The following is a 23,993-nucleotide window of genomic DNA, read 5'->3' as shown; positions in this document are numbered from 1 at the left end:
GTATTGAATGAACTTAGTGATACAGTACTCATCAAAAGATATTGTTTAGACCATGCTGGCTTTCTCTTTGTCACCCATGAAGTGAGGGAAGCCTTACAGAGACAGAGAGGAGCAACCCACTCGCTGCCAAAAATGAAGGTGATCATAACACTTAGACATCTTGCTGCTGGGAAAAGCTACTGGAAAAATGCAGTTGTGCAGTAGTGATGGCATTGTGGCTCATCGGGAGAGCCACAGGAGGCTTGGGATTACTCCTGAGCCCCGAACCTTGTTTGTTTACATTGAGGTTCTTCAGTAGGATCATATTTAACTTATTTCAAAGATTGAATTACTGTCTTACCCTCTGTGTCTCTCCTCCAAAGGAAATATTTATAGAAACTATAAATTAGTAATAAATGGCAGCTTTTGTTACGTGTTGTAGTATTTGAAATCGAGTAACTTTGTTTGAAAACCAAATTATGGTACAGTAATCAAAGCAATTAGGAGTTAAAATTTTTGTTCAAAAACAGAGTTGTTCGGAGAGGGAGACATTCAGTAACTGAGGTTCCACTGTATACATTTCTTGGATTCATTTTATCACTGAGAAGGAAGTGTACATAATGACCTCATGTCTTCCACAAGTGGTGCACTGTGTCGTGTGGTAATGCAGCAGCCAGCTGTGGACCTCATGAGTGTTATCACCCCAGAGGTACTCATGGGGCATCACAGTGCATATTTACAGTGTAAGAGCACAGAGACCTGTGGTCATAACACGCTGCTATATTCATCCCAGGCTTTGCCAGATTCTTGATAGATGACTGTGTGTGGCAGAAAAAAGCTGAAACAATGTTGCTTATCTTAGCTCTTATTATACATCATCCATTTGAGAGAGGCACAAAGTGAGTGTCCCAGCAACATAATACATATTCCTTGTAACTAAAGGAATCTATACACAAGAATGAGATTACCTCAGCTACCACTGACATGTTGGGATTGAAGGGTAAAATGAAGTGTGAGGTGGTATCAAAGCCCCAAGACTAGTTCCATAGTACACCAACAGGTGGCTGTACAAGGATGCATGTCTGATGGGACTGGACAGTGACAGTTATCAAGCAGTCTGCCAATTGGTGTCTTTCTGTGAACTTTGTGAGCCATATCACATGAGTTTTGTGGCCTCATGCTGAACTTCATATTTCATCATGAACTGCAAACAAGAGCAGAGTTAACACCAAATTGTGTGTCAAATTCAGCAGAGACCTTTGACATGAATTAGCACACGTGTGGCAAGGAAGCAGTGAGTTATGTGAGGTGCGTCAAGTGCCATGTATTCTTCAGGAGCAACAGAATATCTCTGGAAGATGACAAGAGGTCAGGATGATATTCCGTGAGCTCAGCCACTGAAAACATGGAAACGGTTGAGTGACGTGCAAGGGAATTGTTGGAGATCAGCGAAGGGAGTTGGTGTCAGGGTTGGTGCATCATACAGAACAGCTGAGGCAATCCCCATGTTTGATTTGAATATGACCACATAGCTGAAAAATGTGTGCCCAGGCTTCTGATCTCCAAACAGAAGGTGTGCCAGATGACCCAACCTTCACATTGAGGGTCTCCACTGGGGACAAGACCTGGATCCACACTTCATTTGTAACTTCTTCCTAAAGATAAAGGAAGCTGTGGGTGAAAAGGATGCCATCTTGACACCATGAAATGAGAAAGGATGGATCTAAGTTTGAAAAGTCAGACTTAAAAGGGAGATAGGAAGGAATTGGTTTTCAGATGGAGTGGTAGGTGAATGGAATGGACTCAGTAATCAGGTTGTTGGTGTTGGTTCTTTAGGAGTTTTAAAAGATTTATGGATGGGGATGGTAGATGGAAATAGGTAGGTATATTTTGTGCAGGAACTGCCACGGGTAAGCCTTATGACTTCTGGCAGCCTTTCTGATTTCCATATGTTGTTATCCTGTGTTCCATGGAAGAGGTTGAGCCTGAGTCACAGAAGGTGCTTAACATGCTTTGAGAACAAGACTTACTAAACACATGTGAGCAGTGACAGCGGGACTGGGACCACTTTATTGGTGGTCAAGGTGACTGTTTTGAAGGAGTGATGTCCAAACTTAATACATGGATAAGTCTTGTAACATTTTGATATCAGTCATCTTGTATTCTAAATCTAGCAGTTAGTATTGCAGTGCCATACACTGTACATGTTCCTCCACACTCATCTCTTTTCCTGCACAGAGTAGTGATGTGTGGAGTAGGATGGTGCTGTAATAATCTGAAATACAGTAAGGTGGTGTGGACAAATGGTAACAATGAAAGTGAATGAGTTTGTAAATGTTTATGGTTTCTCCAAATATTGGTGCCACAAATTCCAGTGAATTTCATGTGAAATAAATTATTGGTATGTGGACTAATAAACTGCTTTTTATGAGGAGTTCCACAAAGACCAAGATTTGGAATGTGATCTTTGGAGGAAGTTGTCTGATCATTTTTACTACTCTGGGGAAGTTTGTATGAATGAAATGAAGGAATGCTAGAGGGAGGCAGCCAGTGAGGTGGATACTTGCTCTCAGTGGGTGAGTACTGGGGAGAGGTGACAGGGAAGGCTCTCACCACACTATTTTACAACAGAACAAGTGGAGATGAATAGGCAGGATGCAAGCACGAAGGCACAGTTCAGAGAACAATACGAGGGACCCATCAGGTCCATAAGCCTTCTGAGGGCAGCAAGGTTATGGAAAGCATCACTGCGAAGGATCTTAATGGGTAGCATGAAGTAGTTGGAGGGTAGAGGAGAGGGAGGAACAAGCCCTGGATCTTAATGGGTAGCCTGAAGTAATTGCTGCTGTTGCTCTTTTGGCCAATCAAAGTGTTTCCCACCTCTGGTCTCATCTCGAGTACCAGCTCACTCCTTCCTGATTTCAGTGCTGCCAATGCCCATCTTCACTACCCACGACACAGTGCTACTAATGTCATCCCCCCCTTGGTAAAGTAGTTTTAGGAACATGAGCACGTTGAAGTTGTTAACTTTCAAAATCAAATGTAGTTATTTCAATTAAAACAGTACTTTTCATTAGTGAAGAGACAGGATAAACATTGAATTTAAATTTTTTGAAGATGTTTCTAAGTTTTCTAAGATCAAGATAAAAGTAAAGGCTTGGATTTTTCTTTCTTTTTACTTAAAATATCAATATTGTTATCACTACTATCAGAATTTTGAATTTATAGATTTATTGGTTATCAAATATCGGCGATAAATTTATCACCAGTTACTGAGTTATCAGTTATCACTGATAACATTATCATCATTGATTTATTATTTATTGTGATAAATTTTTTATCATTGCCAGCTATGCAATTGAGTGATTGCTTTATAGGGTTTACCTCTGTTTCTTTATAGCAGATATTTAGTACTGTACCTTCACTTGATGATATGGATAATGCAAACTTGGAAAGTCAGTAAACAAGTAATGTAATGAAGGTTGGGAACCAATGGTTTAGGACAAAAGAAAGAGTGAGGATTGTATGTCTCCATAGCACATACTATCACCTTTGTTATGCGCTCAGCACACAGAGATGGGTACCCTATGACACAGAAACAGTAGTCATTCCAAGGCAAATCAGCATAATACCTACTTGGCTCCAGTAGGGGCAAAATGACAAAGGCACCTCCACTTTGGGGAATCCTGGGGACGGATTGGAAGGATAGGACAAGATGCAGATACAAGGTTGTGATTGGAGGAGCCCAATGGAGATGATAGGATGATAGCATAAGGAGAAGGGTTAGAGGTGAGAAAAAGGTCAAGAATGTTGGGCATATCTCCAAGACAATCAAGAAAACAAGTAGAGTGTTGTACCAGTTGCTCTAGGTCATGGAGGATAGCAGAGTTAAAAGCTAGTTCACCAGGATGGTCAGTGAAGGGAGAGGAAAGGCAAAATTAGTAATGAACATTGAAGTCTCCAAGAATGGAGATCTCTACAAAAGGGAAGAGATTCAGAACGTGCTCACTTTAGAAGTTAAGTAGTCAAAGAATTTTTATAGGAAGAGGAGTTACTTGTAGGTGAGAGGTATACAGCACAGATAAATCTTGTTTTAGAGTGACTGTAGTCATAGCCAGACGGCAAAAAATCCAGAAGATTCAAGAGTGTGGGTACAAGAGCAAGTTAAGTTGTTGTACACATAGTTGCAACATCTAGCTTTGGACAGAAAATGATAGAGAAAGTAGGGGGGAACAAAGAAGGGGGTACTGTCAGTTGCCTCAGACACCTGTGTTTTGGGGAGGAAAAGATGAAGTTTTAGTAGAGAGGTTGTGTTCTACAGATTGAAAAGAAGATGTAAGGCCACAAATGTTGCAGAAGTTATTGAAGAAAAAGTTGAGGGTGGTGTCAAGACACTCACCAGAAGAGCAGTCTGATCTGGGGACATTTGTCCTGGGGACTCCGAGGCTGGTGTAGGAGTTGCCATGATAATTTTGAATTTTGAGTGAAGGGTGTGCATGTATTAGGTGCAAGTAGAGTTGTGTGAAAGAACAGAATTTTTAAAAGGCAGGTTGTGAAATGTTCAGTGAGGTCGCAGCTGGCTGTTCCATCTCTTTTGTCTTTCCTTTTTAGAACAGCTTTGTGGTGTGAAGGGATAGAGTAAAGATAAAAAGATTTGCCCATCTGTATAACAGGCCAAAAATCTGACACAGGATGGCCTAAACAAAGCTCCACACACTCATGCACACATCATTCACACTCTTAACCCTGTTGGTCTCTGGAAGAAAGACCAGAGTAAAAAAGATAAATGAATGAAAAGCAATAGTTGTTAGTGCGGTGATGGTCAGAAGTCAAGCTTCCTGTGCCTTGACATTTCCTTCAGTCTGGAGTTTTCTGATCTGCTCACAGTCTCCTCACAAAGTCTGGGAATAGATTGGTCCTTAGACTTGAGACTACAGGAAAACACACAATCAGGAAAGTGAGTGCAAGAGTACACTCGGCTAATGACCTCAACTGTACAAAGATGACCAGTGTGCAGGACTCTCTTGTCATGACACAGCCTCTGCTCACACTGGCTGCCTGTGGGACTGCTGCCTCATTTACAAAGACCCACTGTATTTGATTTTTGACCTCTTGTTTTGTTATTTATTTATTTGTTCATTTATTTGTTTGGATTTTAATGCATTTATTTATCTTTATTATTATTGTTATTATCATTATTGTTGTTGTTGTTGTTGTTATTTATTTTATTTTATTTATTTCATTTACTGGGTTTGTTAGTGTGTCTGTTGCTAGTAGTTCCTTTTATGGTTATTTGATTGATTTTCTTCTCCTGACCTCTGCTTTTCCTTATTATTTCATGGTTCCATTTAGATTTGCAGTTATAGGAGTATTATTTGTAACAATAATGGTGATAATGAAAATAGTTATGATAGAGAGTCCCAATTAATGACCATAACAAGCTCTCTGTTATAAATATTTCTTGCCATTAATAAAAAAAATAAAGTGTGCATTATTTTTTGTTTGTTATTCATAATTGCATTGAAACTAGGACACAAAGAATGTACACCAGCATGCACACAAATGCTCAGTGAGTGAGTGAGTGAGTGAGTCAGTGAGTCAGTCAGTCAGTGTTTGATGCAGTACCACCAAAGTGAAATATCAGCAAAATAAGTCATGTACAATAATACACAGTGCACAATAGATAATACATGCTACATAATGAAATGATACATAACACTAAATACATATAAAAATACATAATACAAAAGACAATACATAAACACTACATAATCAAATTTATTTATTTTTTTTTTATGTAGGAAGGACACTGGCCAAGGGCAACAAAAATAAGTGACACGTAGTGCATATCTACCTTCAGCCCAAACAAAACAACAACACTACCAGTACAAGATACCTAATTAAATAAAGGATACCTAATTAACACACTGGCTCCAATAGAGGGTACCAAATTAACACACCTGGTCTAAGTCAAAGCCTTACCACACCTGTACTGTCCTCAGGTGCAGCCAGCAAGGAGGCAAGTGGCTCATCTGTCAGTTCTAACCATGAGGAGCTGGTGTGCGCCTACCACGCCCACAGCCACACCAATGGAGGGCCAACGACACCCAAGTCTGGCCAGTGTGGGTGGGAGTGCAGCTGAGAGTGGTGGTGTGATGAGTGTGGAGGCTTAAGGCTTATAGGTGATGTAAGAGATTAGCTAAGATGTGGCTGGTGCAAAACAGTGTTGAGGTGGTAGGTAGTGTGGCTGGGTGGTGTTGCCAGGGTGGGAGGGGAGGGGTGATGCTGTGGCAGGGAGTGATGGCATGGTAATGGAGTGCTGTGATGGAGTGTTAAGCAAAAGTGCACTCATGTTTATTTATTGACTAAAGGTGATGCTGGGAGTGTGGGAGGAGGACCCCTTAGGGAACAGTAAGAGAGAGAGAGAGAGAGATGTAAAATAATGTGTCATTTCCTGTGATTTCTTGTGATTTATGACTGCAAAATTTACAGCTAAGAATTATAAAAAAAGGAAAATCATGAATCTTGAGAAATGCATTGAAAAGGAAAAAAATAAAGATTACAGTTCATTGCAGTGCAGAAGTTTTGATGTACAAATATTTCTGAACATTCAACAATTCTCTTCACATATTTTCTTAATATTTTAATGTGATGACATATGACCCTTGCTGTGGTGCCTTGAAAGCAATTAGTCAATTCATTCATTCATAAATTGCAACCCATCTTTTTATACTGTGCCACTTTTCACTATATAGAGGACAGACAGCCATCACCACCACACATCTGGTCCTTTCCCTTGCAGGTGTGGTGACAAGTAGTGAGGTCACCACTGAATCTGACACACCTGCTGAGCCTGACCTGGTGTCTTTCTGTGCTGCCCTGGGCAACAACTGAGCCCTGTGAGTCCCTGCCCTCTTCAAGCCAGGTCAGTCATGGTCAGGGGAAGCTCATATATTTCAGAACAGTGCAGGGATTCTCTCCAACACAAATGGAGACCTGCAAAATGTACCTGACTCTCTATATACCAGACAGGCAATCCTCATAGGGTGGCCCAGGCAAAGCACTACACTCTCATACACACATCATTCATACTCTTAGTTCCGTCACCTCCTGGTGGTTAGGAATCATCTTGTGGACCACTCTGCTACACCCCAGGAACTTGGGCATAGCACATCAGGTCATATACTCAGAAAATAAAGTGAAAATACTTGCTCCTGACAAGCTTACAAAACCAATAGTGCACTTGTGAACTCCTCCTAAACTAAGGAGATAAAACACTGTTATATTAGTTGCCTAAGATTGAAAAGTAGATAGACTAAAGCACTCACTGTTTTGTGCTGCTTAGTGCCAGTTAGTGTGGAGTTAACACTTGGAGATTGAGAAAAGTACAAGGGGAAGAGACAGTTCACATAGCCTGGTCTGAGTGTACCATTGCTTGAGGCAGGTGTCAGGCTGGCATGTATATGGATGGACAGGAGAGACAAAGCAGCAGAAATATGGCTAGATTTAAAAACACTGAGGAATAAAGTTGTTTTCAAATTGAGTGGTAATTGAATGATAACGAGGTTGTTAGTGTCAAGTAAATAGTGAGTTTTAAAAGATTACACAAATTTATGGACCAGGGTGATTGATCAAAATAGGTAGGCATGTTTTATACAGGGACTGACTGCCTCATGTAGGGCTGATGGCTTCTTGCAGCTTTTGTTGTTTTTATGTTCTTGTGTTCTTATAAGGGAATAAAGTCTTAATGAGTAATGATAGAAGAAAAAGACAAGGTTAGTCATCATGACCAATAATCTGGCATTGGCACTGGTGGCTCTTGGTTTGCATAAGTTGTTTTACATTAATTAGTTTAATGTGACTTAAAATATAATAAATTCAGCCCTTTCACTGCAATAAGCAACAATTTGCATCACTAAGAAATATGTATGAAATCTTTATAAGCATGTGCAAAAAAAGAAGAGCATGAAAAAAGAATAGATTTTGCAATTCTTAGTGTAGTGTAGTGTAGTGTTTGGAGTAGATCAGGAACAGACATGCTGGAGTGCTGAGTGACTGAGGAAAGGTTTGCCAGACAACAGGGAAAGGGTTCATTGAATTTATGTGATCTTTTCACTTTAACACGACCTGTCGCTGTGCTTACATAAATATTAAGGAAATTTGTTTCCACTTTTTTCTTCATTTTTATTGTTTCAGCTTTTACATTTAAGGTTGGGATTAATAAACAAAGATAAACTGTATGAATTAGTATTATTCAATTATAGGTTAGGTTAGGTAAGGTTATCGCAGTGAAAGGGTTAAAAGAAATCCATCCATCCATACATCGCTCGTTTGCGACAACGTCGTCATAACTCAAAAATAGCAATTTTTCACGAGAGCCATTTTAAAGAATGAAAACACTCTCAATATTGTGAATAGTCTCAAAAGACCATAGCTGGAACATTTTTTGAAACATCAAATAGTCCTTTAAAGTTTATAGAAATTGAAATAATTATATCTTCACTAATCAAATCTTTATTTAAACTTTTATAATGCTTTTTTTTTAATATGACGTTCTTCATAAAAAAAAAAGTAGACCTCTCATGTACTATTTTGTTTTGTGCCATTATTGAAAGGAAAATAATCACCAATATGTTACTTAATTATGTATTGTTCATTGCTTATGACTTTGACAAGATTGATGATAATACATTTTCTTATTATGAAAATGATAGATACTTCCTAATAAATGAAAGATATTGACTGTAACACAAAAAGATATTAAAAAAAACATTGTTATGAACATAATAGATTCCTCCTAATTATAATTTTTTTTCAAATATATATATATATATATATATATATATATATATATATATATATATATATATATATATATATATATATATATATATATATATATATATATATATATATATATATATATCCTCATGAACATAATAGATTCTTCCTAATTATAATTTTTTTCAAATAAAAAATCCTTGAACCTAATAGATTCTTCCTAATTATAATTTCTTTCAAATATGCCTAAGGAATTAGACAACTCAAAAATGTTCAAATAAATGAAAGATGGACTGTATAATAAAAAAAACATTATAAAATAAACATCTATTTAATATTCCATTCAAATAATATGTACCTAATGAATTAGCATACAACAAAAATTAATATCGTAATAGGCATACTAAATTTGTATTTTAACTCATTTCATTAAGATTGATTTCATTTACAGGTCTTCATAAAATTTATGATGGCATCGTGGAATCAGATTTTTATTACAAAGGTCCATCAAGTCTTTTTTCTTGTTAGCAGGCAATGTAAGTTTGCTGGAGTAACATGGCAATAAGTCATTAATGGAGGTGGCTTTATTTGAGTTTTTCAAAATTTTAAGCTCCTTATAGTCTGAACCATAGGAATGTTTACAAAAAACTGACAGTGGTGACTGCTTTTCAAATTTCATTACTTTAACATCAGAGAGTTGAAGAGTCTTGCAATTGATAGGTCCCATTTCAGTAGCTAGAGACTTGATGTTCAAGAAATCTTTGTAACAAAGCTCTTTTACTACGAAAGGCTGTCCTTTCTTTCTGGCAGTTCGAATTGCCGTTACGTAAGTTTCCGGCACATAAATGGGTCCACTTTTTAAAATTCTCTTTACTTCTCTTTCAATTAGGGAATGGGCAGAGTCACCCTCATTTTGGGTATGCCCTTTTATTAGAAACTTGTGTGTTATTGAAGTTATATTTGGTAAGTTGTTTACTGCATAAAGGTAAAGTGCCATCATGAACTTATTTTTCTGTTGGCCAGAACAGTTATCTGAGTAAAAAATTATGTCAGTTTCTCCTGCCTCACACAAGGTTTTAATGTAATCGAGAACACAGGTCCCAATTTCATTAACCCCACGTTGGCCATTAGTTTCATTCCAGACATAGCAATTACATGAGTTTGTTTTAGCATTGTAAATAGTAAAATTTAAAACATTCAGCTTTGACTTGTAATAAAAAACTGAAATGTCCCCTTTTGGTATCTGCATTACAGCCGGAAGGTCATAAACAGCAACAACTGCTTCACTCTCAGTTTTATCTTTATGTTCTTCATTCTCTGCATTAAGATAAGATGAACAAACATCGCATTGGTCCTTTTTAGGAACAAAAAAAGAAATATTATACTCTGTGGTAAAAATGCGATAAAACAGAGTGTAATTGGCATAAGGTACCTTTTGTTGTTTGGACTTCTCAACATAATCGCGGTGAATTTCTGCAATTGTTTTAGAGCCGCATATGAATGTCCTACTTGATGTAGCTCTCGTATAGTGACTCTCTATCTGAGGGATAGACTCAATATGTGCCTTGACGCCTTTCCTAATTTCAGGATCAACAGTTACTTGATTACCATGTTGGCCTCTCTTATCAGGTTCCATAAGAACATTAGCAACTCTGCTTTGCTTTACTAAAGCTGTTCTTATTGGCCGGTCATTGATATCAAGTGTGTTCTTGAAAAAAAGTTTGCAAACACGAATTTCATTCTGACCAACCATGAAGTGAAAGGAACTGTTATTGTTCCTAGGTTGACGGTTGCCTCCGTCACGAACATACCTGTATTTAGATCTAACAGTTTTAATGCAGTTTGAAATGAACTGCCACTGTTGAGCAATGTCTCCTAATGCCCAATAAGAGTCAAAGAGTTTTTGACTTTCTTCTTCATTTATCTGTTCTGAACATTTAATTCGACATTTATTTCCACATGGCAGTTTCATTTTCCTTTCTGGTCTTATTTTCTTATTTTTGCTTATATAAGCCTTTCCAGAGTTCCTTAATTTTTTCGCTTTATGTTTCTTCCATTGACTCAGGTGCTGTTTACGTTTACGTCCCTTTTGCGGACTAACTAGTACAGGAATTTTATCAACTGCGTCCTTCTCTTCAAGGTTAAAACTCTCTTCTTCCTCTTTGCTTGGGATATAGTCCTTATCTTTCACGGAATCATCTGTGTCAATATCTTCAGTTTCTGAGTCACTGCTAGAAGATGATTCACTGCTAAAAGACGAGTCACTACTAGAGGACGAGTCACTACTAGAAGAAGACTTCCTGTTATTTGAAGCAGAGCTTGCACCCGTAATGTTTGCTGATGGCAGCAGATGGTCATCATTGATTTGAGGGTCAACAGCAAGTTCACATCCTACAAAGTACAAAGAAATGGGTCTAAAATGTGATTTTTGTTTTTTGTGTTAAAAACGCTCTATGGTATATAAGACAGCATGTGTCATTTTTTTTTTAGTTTGGGGGGGAACTATAAATTCCTCAGATGGGGGTCCAAATTTTTAACAATGAGAACCAAAAAATCTGAAAATTTTACTTTATTTTGCATTTTTTAAAAGTTGGATCTTTAAACTTCAAAGCCTTACTCCTCCAAAAGTTTTGATTGTTAAAATAGTTTTCATCAAAATTGGCTCATTAATAAAAAAAATAGGCTTACCTCCCACCTTAAAGCAAATTATATAGAAATATAATCAAGGTTATGATAGTATATACCTGTACTATTTTCCTCAGGGTTTTCTTCACTGTTTTCCTTAGCCTTTAATGCTAATTCTAGCATAAGTTTTCCTCTACATGACATGGTACCTATTTAATCTGAAAAAAATATGATATTTATGAATACAATGTTTTGTTGCAACAATGTCACCAATGTAAATAATACACTAACTTTTTTAAGTTTTTCGCAAGATTTTCAAATAACAATGACATAATTTAAGTTAAACAAAAATGTGCTGCTGTAATACGAGGTAATGTTTGTAACAATACTGTCATAACTCAAATACAACACCTATTATTCACAAGGTTTTTTTCCAATAATGACACATTTTGAATTAGGACGTAAAACATAGATCTGTTTGTTTTTACCAATAATGACACATTTTGAATAATGACGTAAAATATAGAGCTCTATGTTCGCAGACAAAACGTATTACATCAAAATAACACATTATTGCATGAAACATAATTCATAAGTTCAGTACTTACATTTTGTACTAACATAGTTCTAAATCAAAATATGACACTCTAAATGACAGCGTGAGTGTAGTTACCCCAACGATGGTCACAGCACAACTGACATGTAACGGTCTTCACGCAAAGAAGTTGGTACATATTATGTTATGTCGTTATGACATTTAGCGCCTCTAGCGGTCAATTTTTTAACTACAATTATGACACTTTTGCCAAAAAATCTGCGTTTCAAGATGAATATGTCTATATGGATAACTCGAAAATCCATTTTTTTTTAGTTATGACGTTGTTGTCGCAAACGAGCGACATATGTTCCCTTATTTACCCATATGTTTGCTCCCCAAGCTGACTAACCACTGCCCTGCCCACCAGACGGGGACTACCAGACTGTGGCTGACATGGTGGGTGGCGGTCGCTCCAGGACAGAGTCAACCACCAGTCACGAGGAAAGTTTGGACGAGGCCAGAAGTGCGTCATCCCACCACAGGTCACGGGGACAGGAACTGTTGGCCAGGCAGGGTCACCATCCCTCCCACGGCGACCCGGATTATAGCTACGCTCACCCTGTGAAGAAGCAGTGCCTTCCCCCACCCCTCCACTGTCCTCCACTGACAGCAACAGGTGTATGAGTTAGTGATAGTGAGGTCACTGACAGACAGACTCGCCAAATTGTTCATTAGTAAAAGTTCCGTGGCCACTAAGTTTGTAATTTGCTCTGTGTCTATTTTTCCAGCCTTTTTATTCATTGATGTACACTTTTGCCTTTCACTGCTTCCTCCTTTAATCCATTCTATATCTTTATATATTTACATGGAAAGATATGTTTGCATTATTTGAACATTCTCTCTCTCTCTCTCTCTCTCTCTCTCTCTCTCTCTCTCTCTCTCTCTCTCTCTCTCTCTCTCTCTCTCTCTCTCTAATATTGAGGTTCATCTCTTGTCCATAACAAAAGGGCATTTCTGTCTGGTTCCTCAGGTTGGTTGACTAACCCTAAAGCTGCAGGGGTTTTCACACATTTCTCCATTTCATATGTCACTACTCCTATGTGGAAAGATGTGTGTTATTTAGGAAGCTCTCTTCTATCCGAGTTTCTTTTAATCTTTATCATCATGTGTCAAATCATCCAGTTCTGGCACCATCTTAGTGGTTGTTCTTTGTATTCTTTCAAATCTCTACATGAAACATCACTGAATTAATTAAGCTTAGCAGAAATTATGTGATGTGCCCTACTGATGCTGGTGTGAAGGTGAGGTGTTTGTAGTGAGCCGTGTGATGCCTTCCCCAGTGCTGAATATGGAGAGGGCAGCCAGACCACGTACAGGCGACGCCACACACTGGAGTTTTTTGAAGTGGAGTGCGACCACTCTTCCATCAAGCAAGGTTAGTGTATGGAACAGCCTGTACAGTGTGGATGGACGAATGGATATTGGGATGCATGTACAGGTGGGGTATACTGTATGTTCATGTGTGGTTCAAATTCACAAATAGTTTTAAATTGATAGATGCTCTCACACACTGGTTGGTCTACAGCAGTGATTCCCAAACTTTTGCAGGCTGGCGCCCCCTTGGCTCCCCGGTGAATTCCTAGCGTACCCCCCCCCCCCCCACACACACAGACACATATGGAAACAAACACCTCTTTCTTGATATTTGGTATGCTGCAATTTGAAAAGAGAAAGGTTAAACACAAATGTGTATTTCACAAATAAAACCGAATTTAGTAAACCAATTTATTTTTTAGCAGTTTTAACTGTTTCAGCAACATGGAATGGTAAATAAACATTCCACCAGTAACCTTCATTGTCTCACACTTAATATTAATGGGATGGATGTGCTTGGTGCAGGGACATAAGCTTCTCAACATCAGGCTGGAACTCACTAAGAAGTTGTAGATCCCCGCGGTCAGTAATTTTCAGTCGGTTTCTTTGCTTGGAAAGAAGCAAGGCGACTGCATTGAAGCCCCGTTCTACTAAATACGATGTTGGGAAGGCAATAAAGTACATCTTGACCTTGTTCCACAGCACTTGATAGCAGTCACAGATTTTTTTTTGTAACCAAAAATCTTCGGACTGCCGCCCCCCTACCGCCCCCTTCTTCCTCACCGCCCCATCTTTCCACCGCCCCTAGGGGGGCGGTACCGCCCACTTTGGGAACCACTGGTCTACAGTATGTACAAAATATTGTCAGCTGCAAGACCTTTTTTGGCCATTTCCTTACAGTTAGGGGTTGGCACCATGTACAAGTTTCTGTCCCTTGCATCTTCCTCAGTGCCTCCCGTCCTTTGTAGCTCTGCCACGTTTCCATACCTCCATTTCACTGTCTTTCCCTCCATCTTCTTCCCTTGACTGTCTTTTCTCAAGCTCTTTCAATCAGGTCCTGGTCTTCTCTTCTTACTGTATGTTCATGCATGCTTCAAATTCACAGCATGATAGCCACAAGCATGGTAACACTAGTGGTGACTGATGCTCTCACTCCCTGATTGGTGGACAGTAATTGCAAGATATTGTTAACTGCAAGACCACAGGTGAATGAAAACAATTCAGATGAAGAGAACAAAACCATTATAGAGAAACTAGGAATGGACTGGCTTCTTCCTTCTTACACCTTTCCCAAGACATGAAGGAGACAGATCAGCAAGTTCCATGAGTGTCTGTGGCTTTGAATTATTTCATTCCTCCCTGATACCTGTCTGCAGTTTTGTGGTGTCCAGGCTGCCCTCCTCTACCTGTGCCTCTCAGTGATGGACCAGGTACTTGCGGTGGGGTTAAAGATCAGGGGAATGGGGTGGCCAGTCCTCTTATGAGTCCAGCAGGCAGTTGTGATTTTTTGGTGCACATTTCAAATGGCCCAAGGAACAAGTCATGCAAAAACTCTAAATCATTGTTTTGATTTTATTTTTTTTTATTTCTAGTTGAAAACACTGAATTTCCTACACCATAATTAACTAAAGGAATCATTCCTTGTCCATGGCACACATGTTTACCATGACTACAGGACACAGACACAGTGGTCCAAGACACTTGTTGCCAGCTTGTCATACCCATTGTAGTTATTTCTTGGCAGGTGTACCAAAGCTTTTGATGTGTACAGGTAGTGAGGGATTTTTTGGGAGAATGGCATCTGTGAAAGTGAGGGAGGGATGTTGTGTAGGCAGCGGTGGGCCACTCTGGTAGACACGTGTGTGTGGGTGTTTTGTTCTCACAGTCCTCCTGCTGTTATTTGAGGATGGGTATCCTCTCAATGTTTCATAACATTTAGTATGCATCCTGATGTCTTGTGCCCTCACTCTGGCCTCTTCTTGTGTTAGTGTCCCCTCCCCAACACTTTGTCAGCCACTTCTGCACACATCTCCTAACACCTGTAATCCTTGCTGTTCCCTCCACTGCAGTCTGTCTTGTGTAAAGTCACAGTACTCCAGTGTGTCCTTCAGTTAATTCTTTTCTGCCATCCATTGCAAAGATAATGTAATCCATACCAGTGCACATCTGTTTAAATTATTGGAAAGAAATGAGATGATGCTTTTCAAAATGCTTTATCTGTAATTGAGAGATGAGTGTTGGTCAGTGGTTCTGGTGGATGGTCTCAACTTTGAGTGAGTTGCTGGATGCATGACACTGCTCTCAACAGTCACCAGGCTGCCACTGAGCAAACTTTTACAATTCTGTCATGAAGCATCAAACATTATTTTGGCACTTGCCATTTGTATTCCTGTATTGTTTTGATTGCAACTCCTACCCTTGTGATTTTGCCTGTGTTAAGCAGTTTTTTCTCTCTTCTTCTCTCCATTTGCATAAAGATCATATATGAATTCTAAAACATGAAAAATAACAATAATACTCATAATGCAGTGGGAAGTGGACTGGCGCTGGTCCCTGTGTTGCACCGTCACCCAGACCAGCTGTCACCTGGCAGTACAGGCAGTGCCACGTAGTGTATCACTCAGCCTGTTATGTACTGCCCTTGGCACAGTGTGTGATATCAGACTGGTGAGTATGGGTCTTGTCACTATTCAGTGCTGATACTGTGAGTCACCCCTCTCTCTGTGGTCATGGGTTTGCTGTGGGTAGTTCACTAAGTAGTGGCAGGGATGTGGAAACACTTGGTGACTACAGCTTATCTCCTATGTTTACTAAATGTGCAATATGACACTCCCATACAAGATCGCTATGGAACATGTCACTCATGCTGCAGCCACTAAGAAACTGTTGCTCTGCACCACCCAAGCACACTGACTGTGGTAAGATTAAAACATGACAAAATGATAACTGTATTATTCCCAAACACTTATTGAAGCCACCACTGTGGCCTGTTTACTGACCTGTGTAGTCATTGTGTGGCCAGGACAGGCTGGCTGAAATGCTGCTGCAGTGTGATGGCATGCATTCCCCCACAGGAGCAGTGGAGCTCTCCCACCACCATATGCAAAAAAAGGATTAAAATACATAAATATTTTACACTCCATTGACTTGGCAGGAGGTGCATTAGATTTAAGCATTCAGTGCTGTTCAGGTTAGAATCCCCAGCAAAAGTTGCTTTATTTCTATCAAAAACTATTAGATAATGTAGAATACATGATTATTGTAAGCTGTATATTCAGAAACATTATAGTCAAGTAAGGGCTTCAGTAGAAATATGTAAGTTTAGCCACACTTTTCAAAACAAGACAGGCAATGCACAGACCAGTGACAGCGTCGGTCAGTGGCCGTGTTGCCATGTTCTTGTTTCCTCAGCTGGCAAAACTGTTATTACAGACTTAGTGAAGCAGTGTCACATGATAGTCCCCTGCCAGGTAACCTACATTATTGCTTCCCCCTTACAGCAGGAGTGGAGCCTCTGGAGCAGCTGATGGCTGACCTGGAGCTGGAGAAGATGGTTCAGGATGCCAGCAAGACAGCTCTTTGACACTTCCAGTAGTGGTAGAAGCCTCCCATCACCACCCTCACTCCTCTGCCACTGCTGACCACAACACTGAGGCTGTATTCTTCAGGACCTGATTGTTGCTTGGACTTGAGGCTTCCCTGCTTGGTAACACTACTCTTAAACACTGTGGGCTTTCACTGCAACAATCTCCAAGGTTTACAGAGATGAGATTTACAGAGGTTTACAGAGTCAGGTTCCCCCTGGATATTTTTATCACTAGTGGAAAATCCTTTTTTAAAGTATCATTAGAATCTTGAAAGTCCAATAACTTCAACTTCATCCAGTTAAGTGTTATTAAGATACAACACCAAAGTGTTTGAGAATACAGAGCCACAGTTGGCTTAATGCTTTGATCTGTGGCTGAGTGTATGAACTGGTGTCCTGAGTTCTGCATCAGGCTATTGGTGCTTCACAGGGAGGTGGCAGCTACTGGGTGATGAAGGTTGAGGCTTCCAACTGTGCATACACCCCTCAGCTTCATGCAGGGAGGTGCACTATGGTGTTCTTGTCAAGCTTGCTAACACAAGTTGCTGTTGTTGTGTCCACACTTGCCTCATACAAGTAATAAGTGATTCTCAATGAGTGTTGTGTTGTGGTGGTGCAAGATGCTGCTGAGGCTGGAGTTTTGTCCCATTGTGTTGTTGGTTGGTTAACTTCCAAGGTGGAGCACATTCTGGCTCTCTTCCCTTTTGCAGAGATCAGCATTCTCGGAGACTTCAGTGTTCACCACCAGCTTTGGCTTTCCTCTCCCTTCATTGACCATCCTGGCAAACTAGCCTTTAATTAACTTTGATATCCTCCACGACCAAGAGCAATCTGTGCAACACCCTACTTTTATTCCTGACCATCTTGGAGATATGCCCAACATTCTTGACCTTTACCTAACCTCTGATCCTCATGCTGTCACCTTATTTTCTCCATTGGGCTCCTCTGATCACAATCTCATATCTGTATCTTGTCCTGTCACTCCACTCCCTACTCAGGATCCCCCTAAGTGAAGGTGGCTCTGGCATTTTGCCTCTGATAATCAGAGGGAGCTGAGGAGGTATTACCATCTCTGTGTGCTGAGCGCATAACAGAGGTGATAGTGTCTGGCATGGAAGTGTAGATTCCTCACTCTTTTTCTTGACCTAAACCTTCCAAACCTTGGTTCAACACAGCTTGTTCTCGTGCTATACATGATAGAGAGGTGGCCCACAAAAGGTACTTGAGCCTTCCATCACCAGAATCTCATGCACTTTATATTTCTGCCCAGAACCATGCCAACTCTGTTCTCCAAAAATCTAAATCTTTAAAGATTTAGCTCCCTTCATGATTTCTTGCATCTAGCCAAAAAACATCTCTAATAACTTTGCTTCTTCATCTTTCCCTCCTTTATTTAAACCTGATGGCATCACTGCCATCTCATCTATTTCTAAAGCTGACTATTTGCTCAAACCTTTGCTAAAAACTCTACCTTGGATGATTCAGGCCTTGTTCCTCCCTCTCCTCCACCCTCTGATTACTTCATACTACTTATTAAAATCCTTCACAGTGATATTCTCCATGCCCTCACTGGCCTAAACCCTTGGAAGGCTTATGGACCTGATGGGGTCCTTACTTTTGTTCTTCAAAACTGTACCTCCATGTTTGCACCTTGCCTAGTCAAAGTCTTTCAGCTCTGTCTATCAATATCTACCTTTTCTTCTTGCTGGAAGTTTGCTTACATTCAGCCTATTCCTAAAAAGGGTGACCATTCTAATCCCTCAAACTACCATTCTATTGCTTTAATTTCCTGCTTATCTAAAGTTTTTTAATCTGTCCTCAACAGGAAGATTCTTAAACATCTATCACTTCACAACCTTCTATCTGATCGCCAGTATGGGTTCCGTCAAGGCTGCTCTACTGGTGACCTCCCTTTCCTTACTGAATCTTGGTCATCCTCTTTTAAAAATTTTGGTGAAACTCTTGCTGTTGCCTTAGACATATCAAAAGCTTTTGATTGAGTCTGGCACAAAGCTTTGATTTCCAAACTACCTTCCTACGGCTTCTATCCTCTGTAACTTCATCCCAGGTTTCTTTTCTGACCGTTCTATTGCTGCTGTGGTAGAGGGTTACTGTTGTTCTAAATCTATTAACAGTGGTATTCCTCATGGTTCTGTCCTGTCACCCAAAACTTCTTGTCCTATCCACTCCTAAGCTGATGATACCACCCTGCACTTTTGCACATCTTTTCATAGACATCCAACCCTTCAGGAAGTAAATAGTTCACACTGGGAAGCTAGAGACCATCTGACTTCTGATTTTTCTAAAATTTCTGATTGAGGCAGAGCAAACTGGTATTGTTCAATGCCTTAAAAACTCAATTCCTCCATCTGTCAACTCAACACAGCCTTCCAGACAACTATCTTCTCTTCTTCAATGACACTCAGCTGTCGCCCCCCTTCTACTTCAGTGACACTCAACTGTCCCCCCTTCTACACTGAACATCCCCAGTCTATCCTTTACTTATAATCTAAACTGGAAACTTCACATCTCATCTCTAGCTAGAACAGCTTCTATGAGTTTAGCCATTCTGAGACATCAAGACTTTCTTCTTTCTTTCATCCTTATTCTGTCCATCTCTCTAATGCAAGAATTAACCAGTATTCTCAATCATTCATCCTCTTCTCTGGTAAACTCGAACTCCCTGCCTGCTTCTCTATTTCCTTCTTCTTGTGACTTCAACTCTTTCAAGCAGGAGGTTTTAAGACACTTATCCTTCAGTTTTTGATGATTCTCTTGACATCTCTTTCAGGACTGGCCCCTTAGTGGGATCTTTTTTCCTCTTGTTTCCCTTGGCTAGTGACCCTTAAAAAAAAGTCATGTGTACAGTCCTTGCCTCACATCTCTTCTTGTAGTCTATTCTAAGAGTTATGAAGCAGTTGTAGCAAGTCTTAGCTATGAAATATGTCATAGCCAGGTCTTAAATCCACATGGGATGGTAAGACTGAGTCCACCCTGTCTTAGCAGCTTATGACAGATGCTCCTGCTGCCAAGATGGTCACTCACAACAACTCCAGCTCAGGAATTATTTACCCAGATAGGATATATTGTATGAACTTATGACACAGAACTCATCAAAAGATACCATGTAGATCATGCAGGTATTCTCTTTGTCACCGATCTAGTAAGAGAAGCCTTGTAGAGTGACACAGAAAGGAGCAACCCACTTACCTCTGAAATGAAGGTGACCATATAACACTTAGATATCTTTCTGCTGGGAAGATACAGTTGTGCAGCAGTGATGGCCTTGGGGATTGTTGACAGAGCCAGCCTTGCCACCAAACCACTTGAAAACTGTGTTTACATTGAGGCACTCCTACGGGATCATGTTTACCACATTTCACACGTTTCAAAGACTGAATTACATTGAGGCACTCCTACGGGATCATGTTTTACCACATTTCACACGTCTCAAAGACTGAATTACTATTTTACCCACTGTTCAGTGTCTCTTCTTCCAGTACATAAAAACACAGGAAATATTTATAGAAGCTGTTAATTAGCAGTACTAAATGGCAGGTTTTGCTTCATCTTTTAGTATTTGAAATGAAGTAGCACTACACATAGCAGACGGTGATGATTGACGGTGTGTCAGGTTACATGTCTTGCTATCCTGCTGTGTCCTTTTTCCTCATTTGCTCCTTGGACCTTTCCACTATACCCAAGGTGGTGTCAAGACACACTTTTGGAATCAGTATTTTAAATACCTGAGAGATGTATTCCTCAAAAAATAAGCCAAAGTAGCCTTCTGCTGCAGTTTTGCTGGGCAGCTGAAGTAACAGCATACAAATGAGGGTTAAACAAATTGTCCACTAATAATGTACTGCACAAATAAGGCATTTAATTACCATATTAATCAACTGTAATACAGACCATTCAAAAGTATGGCTCATATGCTAAATGTACATACAATGTTCATAGGTATGCACTGAAGAACAAAATTGAATACATGTTAACATGAATGAGTGGCAACAGTTATTCACCACTGGGTGATGTCATCTGTAAGATGGATGACTTCAAAAACTGATGTCCACTGCTAAAACTTCACATGATGCACCCACAGCAACAATGAATCCAGAGGCCCCAGCAACACCAGCAGATGAGGGCTGGATGACTCTAACACTACTGCTGGTGGGTGGATGGCTGTGGTCCTCACAGAGAGCCAGACTCTCCTGGAAAGAGGGAAAAAAAGAAATACAGGGAGGGCTGCTTTTTTTTTTTCTTAATGTAGGAGGGACACCAAGGAAAAAAAAAAAAACACTGAGATGCCAATCCCTGAGCAAGGTCCGAAGCAGTAGTCAAAAGTTGAAGCACAGGCATGTTGAAACCTCCCCTCTTGAAGGAATTCAAGTCACAGGAAGGTGGAAATACAGAAGCAGGCAGGGAGTTCCAGATTTTACCAGAGAAAGTGATGAATGATTGAGAATACTGGTTAACTCCTGCATTAGAGAGGTGGACAGAATAGGAGAGAGAGAAAAGAAAGTTTTGTGCAGTGAGGCCATAGGAGGAGTGGAAGGCATGCAGTTGGCAAGATCAGAAAAGCAGTTAGCATGAAAATAGTGGTAGAAGACAGCTAGAGATGTAACACTGTGGAGTTGAGAAAAGAGGCTGAAGACAGTCAGTTAGAGGAGAGGAGTTGATGAGATGAAAAGCTTTTGATTCCACCCTGTCTGGAAAAGCAGTATGAGTGGAACCACCCTAGTCATGTGAAGCATACTCCATACATGGATGGATAAGGCCCCAGTATAGAGTTAGCAGCTGGAAGGGTGAGAAAACTAGTGATGTCTCAGAACACCTAACTTCATAGCTGTTTTAGCTAGAGATGAGATGTGAAGTTTTCAGTTTAGATTGTAAGTAAAAGACAGGATGTTCAATGTAGAAAAGAGGGACAGTTGAGTGCCACTGAAGAAGAGGGGATACTTGTCTGGAAGGTTGTGTTAAGTTGATAAATGGAGGAATTAAGTTTTTGAGGTACTGAACAATACCAAGTTTGTTCTGCCCCAATCAGAAATTTTAGAGAGATTAGAAGTCAGGCATTCTGTGGCTTCCCTGTGTGAACTGAAGGGTTGGACATCTAGAGACATGGAAAAGTGCAGGGTGGTATCATCAGCTTCGGAGTGGATAGGACAAGAAGTTTGGTTTAGAAGATTATAGATGAATAATAGGAAGAGAGTGAGTGACAGGACAGAACCTTGAGGAACACCATTACTAATAGATTTAGAAGAACAATGACTGCCTACCACAGTAGCAATAGAACGGTCAGAAAGGAAACTTGAGATGAAGTTACAGAGAGAAGGATAGAAGCCATAGGAGGGTAGTTTGGAAATCAAAGCTTTGTGCCAGACTCTATCAAAAGCTTTTGATATGTCCAAGGCAACAGCAAAAGTTTCACCAAAATCTCTAAAAGAGGATGACCAAGACTCAGTAAGGAAAGCCAAAGTATCACCAGTATAGCAGCCTTGACAGAACCCATACTGGTAATCAGATAGAAGGTTGTGAAGTGATAGATGTTTAAGAATCTTCCTGTTGAGGATAGATTAAAAAAACTTAAAATAGGCAGGAAATTAAAGCAATAGGATGGTAGTTTGAGGGATTAGAACACTCACCCTTCTTAGGAATTTTTTAGGAATGTAGGCAAACTTCCAACAAGAAGGAAAGGTAGATGTTGACAGACAGAGTTGAAAGAGTTTGACTAAACAAGAGCAAGCACAGAGGTGCAGTTTCAGAGAATAATAGGAGGGACTCGTATAAGGTCCATAAGCCTTCTGAGGGTTTATGCCAGCGAAGGCATGAAGTAGTCAGAGGGTGGAAGAGAGGAAGGAACAAGGCCTACGGTAGTGTTTTTAACAAAGGTCTGAGCAAAGAGTTCAGCTTTAGAGATGGATGTGATAGTAGTGCCATCTGGCTAAAACAAAGGAGGGAAAAAAAGAAAAGTTATTGGAGATATCTTTGACTAGATGTGAGAAGTCACGAGGGGAGTTAGATCTTGAAAGACTGACACTTTCTATCAATGAAGAAGTTTTTGGCTAGTCAGAGAATACACTTGGCATGGTTTTTAGCAGAAATATAAAGCACACGAGATTCTGGTGATGGAAGGCTCGAGTAATTTTTTGTGGGCCACCTCTCTATCATGTATTGCACAAGAACAAGCGGTGTTAAACCAAGGTTTGGAAGGTTTAGGTCGAGAAAAACAGTGAGGAACGTACGCCTCCATGCCAGACACTATCACCTCTGTTATGCAATCAACACACAGACACGGGTCTCTGACAAAGAAGCAGTGGTCATTCCAAGGAAAATCAACAAAATACCTCCTCAGGTCCCCCAACTAGCCGAGACAAAATGCTAGAGGCACCTCCACTTATGGGGATCCTGAGGAGGGACTGGAGCGATAGGACAAGATACAGATATGAGATTGTGATCGGAGGAGCCCAACGGAGAAGAAAGGGTGACAGCATAAGCAGAAGGATTAGAGTAGAGGTCAGGAAAAGGTCAAGAATGTTGGGTGTATCTCCAAGATGGTAAGGAACACAAGTAGGGTGTTGTACCAATTGCTCTAGGTTGTGGAGGATAGCAAAGTTGAAGGCTAGTTCACCAGGATGGTCAGTGAAGGGAGAGGAAAGTCAAAGCTGGTGATTAATATTGAAGTCTCCAAGAATGGAGATCTCTGCAAAAGGGAAGAGAGACAGAATGTGCTCCACTATGGAAATTAAGTAGTCAAAAAATTTCTTATAGTCAGAGGAGTTAGGTGAGAGGTATACAGCACAGATAAATTTAGAGAGTGACTGTAGTCATAGCCAGATGGTGGAAAACTCAGAAGATTCAAGAGCGTGGGGCACGAAAGCAGGTTAAGTCATTGCGCACATAGACACAACATTCAACTTTGGACTGAATATGGAGACGGAAAGTTGGAGGGAACAGAAAATGGGTTACTGTCAGTTGCCTCAGACACCTGTGTTTCAGTGAGGAAAAGATGACGAGGTTTAGTAGAGGAGAGGTGGTATTCTACTGATCAAAAATTAGATCCAGGACCACAAATGTTACACAAGTTAATGAAGAAAAGATTATATATAT

General features: G+C 40.1%; 3 protein-coding genes across 11 annotated transcripts in view; 1 reads left to right on the top strand and 2 right to left on the bottom strand.

The window, feature by feature from the left end:
• The window catches only part of LOC135096695 (uncharacterized), a 37,321-nt gene that overhangs the window by 11,395 nt on the left and 1,933 nt on the right, over positions 1-23,993 (top strand). For 2 of the 9 annotated variants that reach the window (XM_063998433.1, XM_063998431.1), the window contains exons 5-10: positions 5,982-6,101; positions 6,782-6,904; positions 12,351-12,599; positions 13,264-13,358; positions 15,827-15,964; positions 16,798-17,003. In XM_063998433.1, coding sequence (XP_063854503.1) covers positions 12,377-12,599; positions 13,264-13,358; positions 15,827-15,964; positions 16,798-16,824 — 483 coding nt within the window. In that variant the 5' untranslated portion in view covers positions 5,982-6,101; positions 6,782-6,904; positions 12,351-12,376 and the 3' untranslated portion in view covers positions 16,825-17,003. Of the gene's footprint in view, positions 1-5,981; positions 6,102-6,781; positions 6,905-12,350; positions 13,359-15,826; positions 15,965-16,797; positions 17,004-23,993 lie in introns of all 9 variants that reach the window. The other 7 variants (XM_063998426.1, XM_063998425.1, XM_063998434.1 and 4 more) reach the window with 6 other exon arrangements.
• On the bottom strand, positions 7,066-12,281 carry LOC135096754 (uncharacterized). Its single transcript, XM_063998497.1, has 3 exons — positions 11,505-12,281; positions 10,013-11,151; positions 7,066-7,137 (listed from the first exon to the last, which is right to left on the bottom strand). The coding sequence occupies exons 1-3, from the start codon at positions 11,587-11,589 to the stop codon at positions 7,066-7,068; spliced, it is 1,296 nt and encodes a 431-aa protein (XP_063854567.1). The 5' UTR covers positions 11,590-12,281.
• Positions 20,736-23,993, bottom strand: part of LOC135096697 (zinc finger protein GFI1 homolog pag-3-like) — a 28,584-nt gene continuing 25,326 nt past the window's right edge. The window contains exon 7 of the mRNA XM_063998435.1: positions 20,736-21,094. The gene's annotated coding sequence lies outside the window, so the exon portion shown is untranslated. The remainder of the gene's footprint in view (positions 21,095-23,993) is intronic.

Source organism: Scylla paramamosain, unplaced genomic scaffold (genome assembly GCF_035594125.1).
Source record: "Scylla paramamosain isolate STU-SP2022 unplaced genomic scaffold, ASM3559412v1 Contig6, whole genome shotgun sequence".
In the NCBI taxonomy this organism is placed as follows: Eukaryota; Metazoa; Arthropoda; class Malacostraca; order Decapoda; family Portunidae; genus Scylla; species Scylla paramamosain.
The sequence above is the reverse complement of the archived record's forward strand: the minus strand, read 5'-3'. Positions and strand labels throughout refer to the sequence as shown.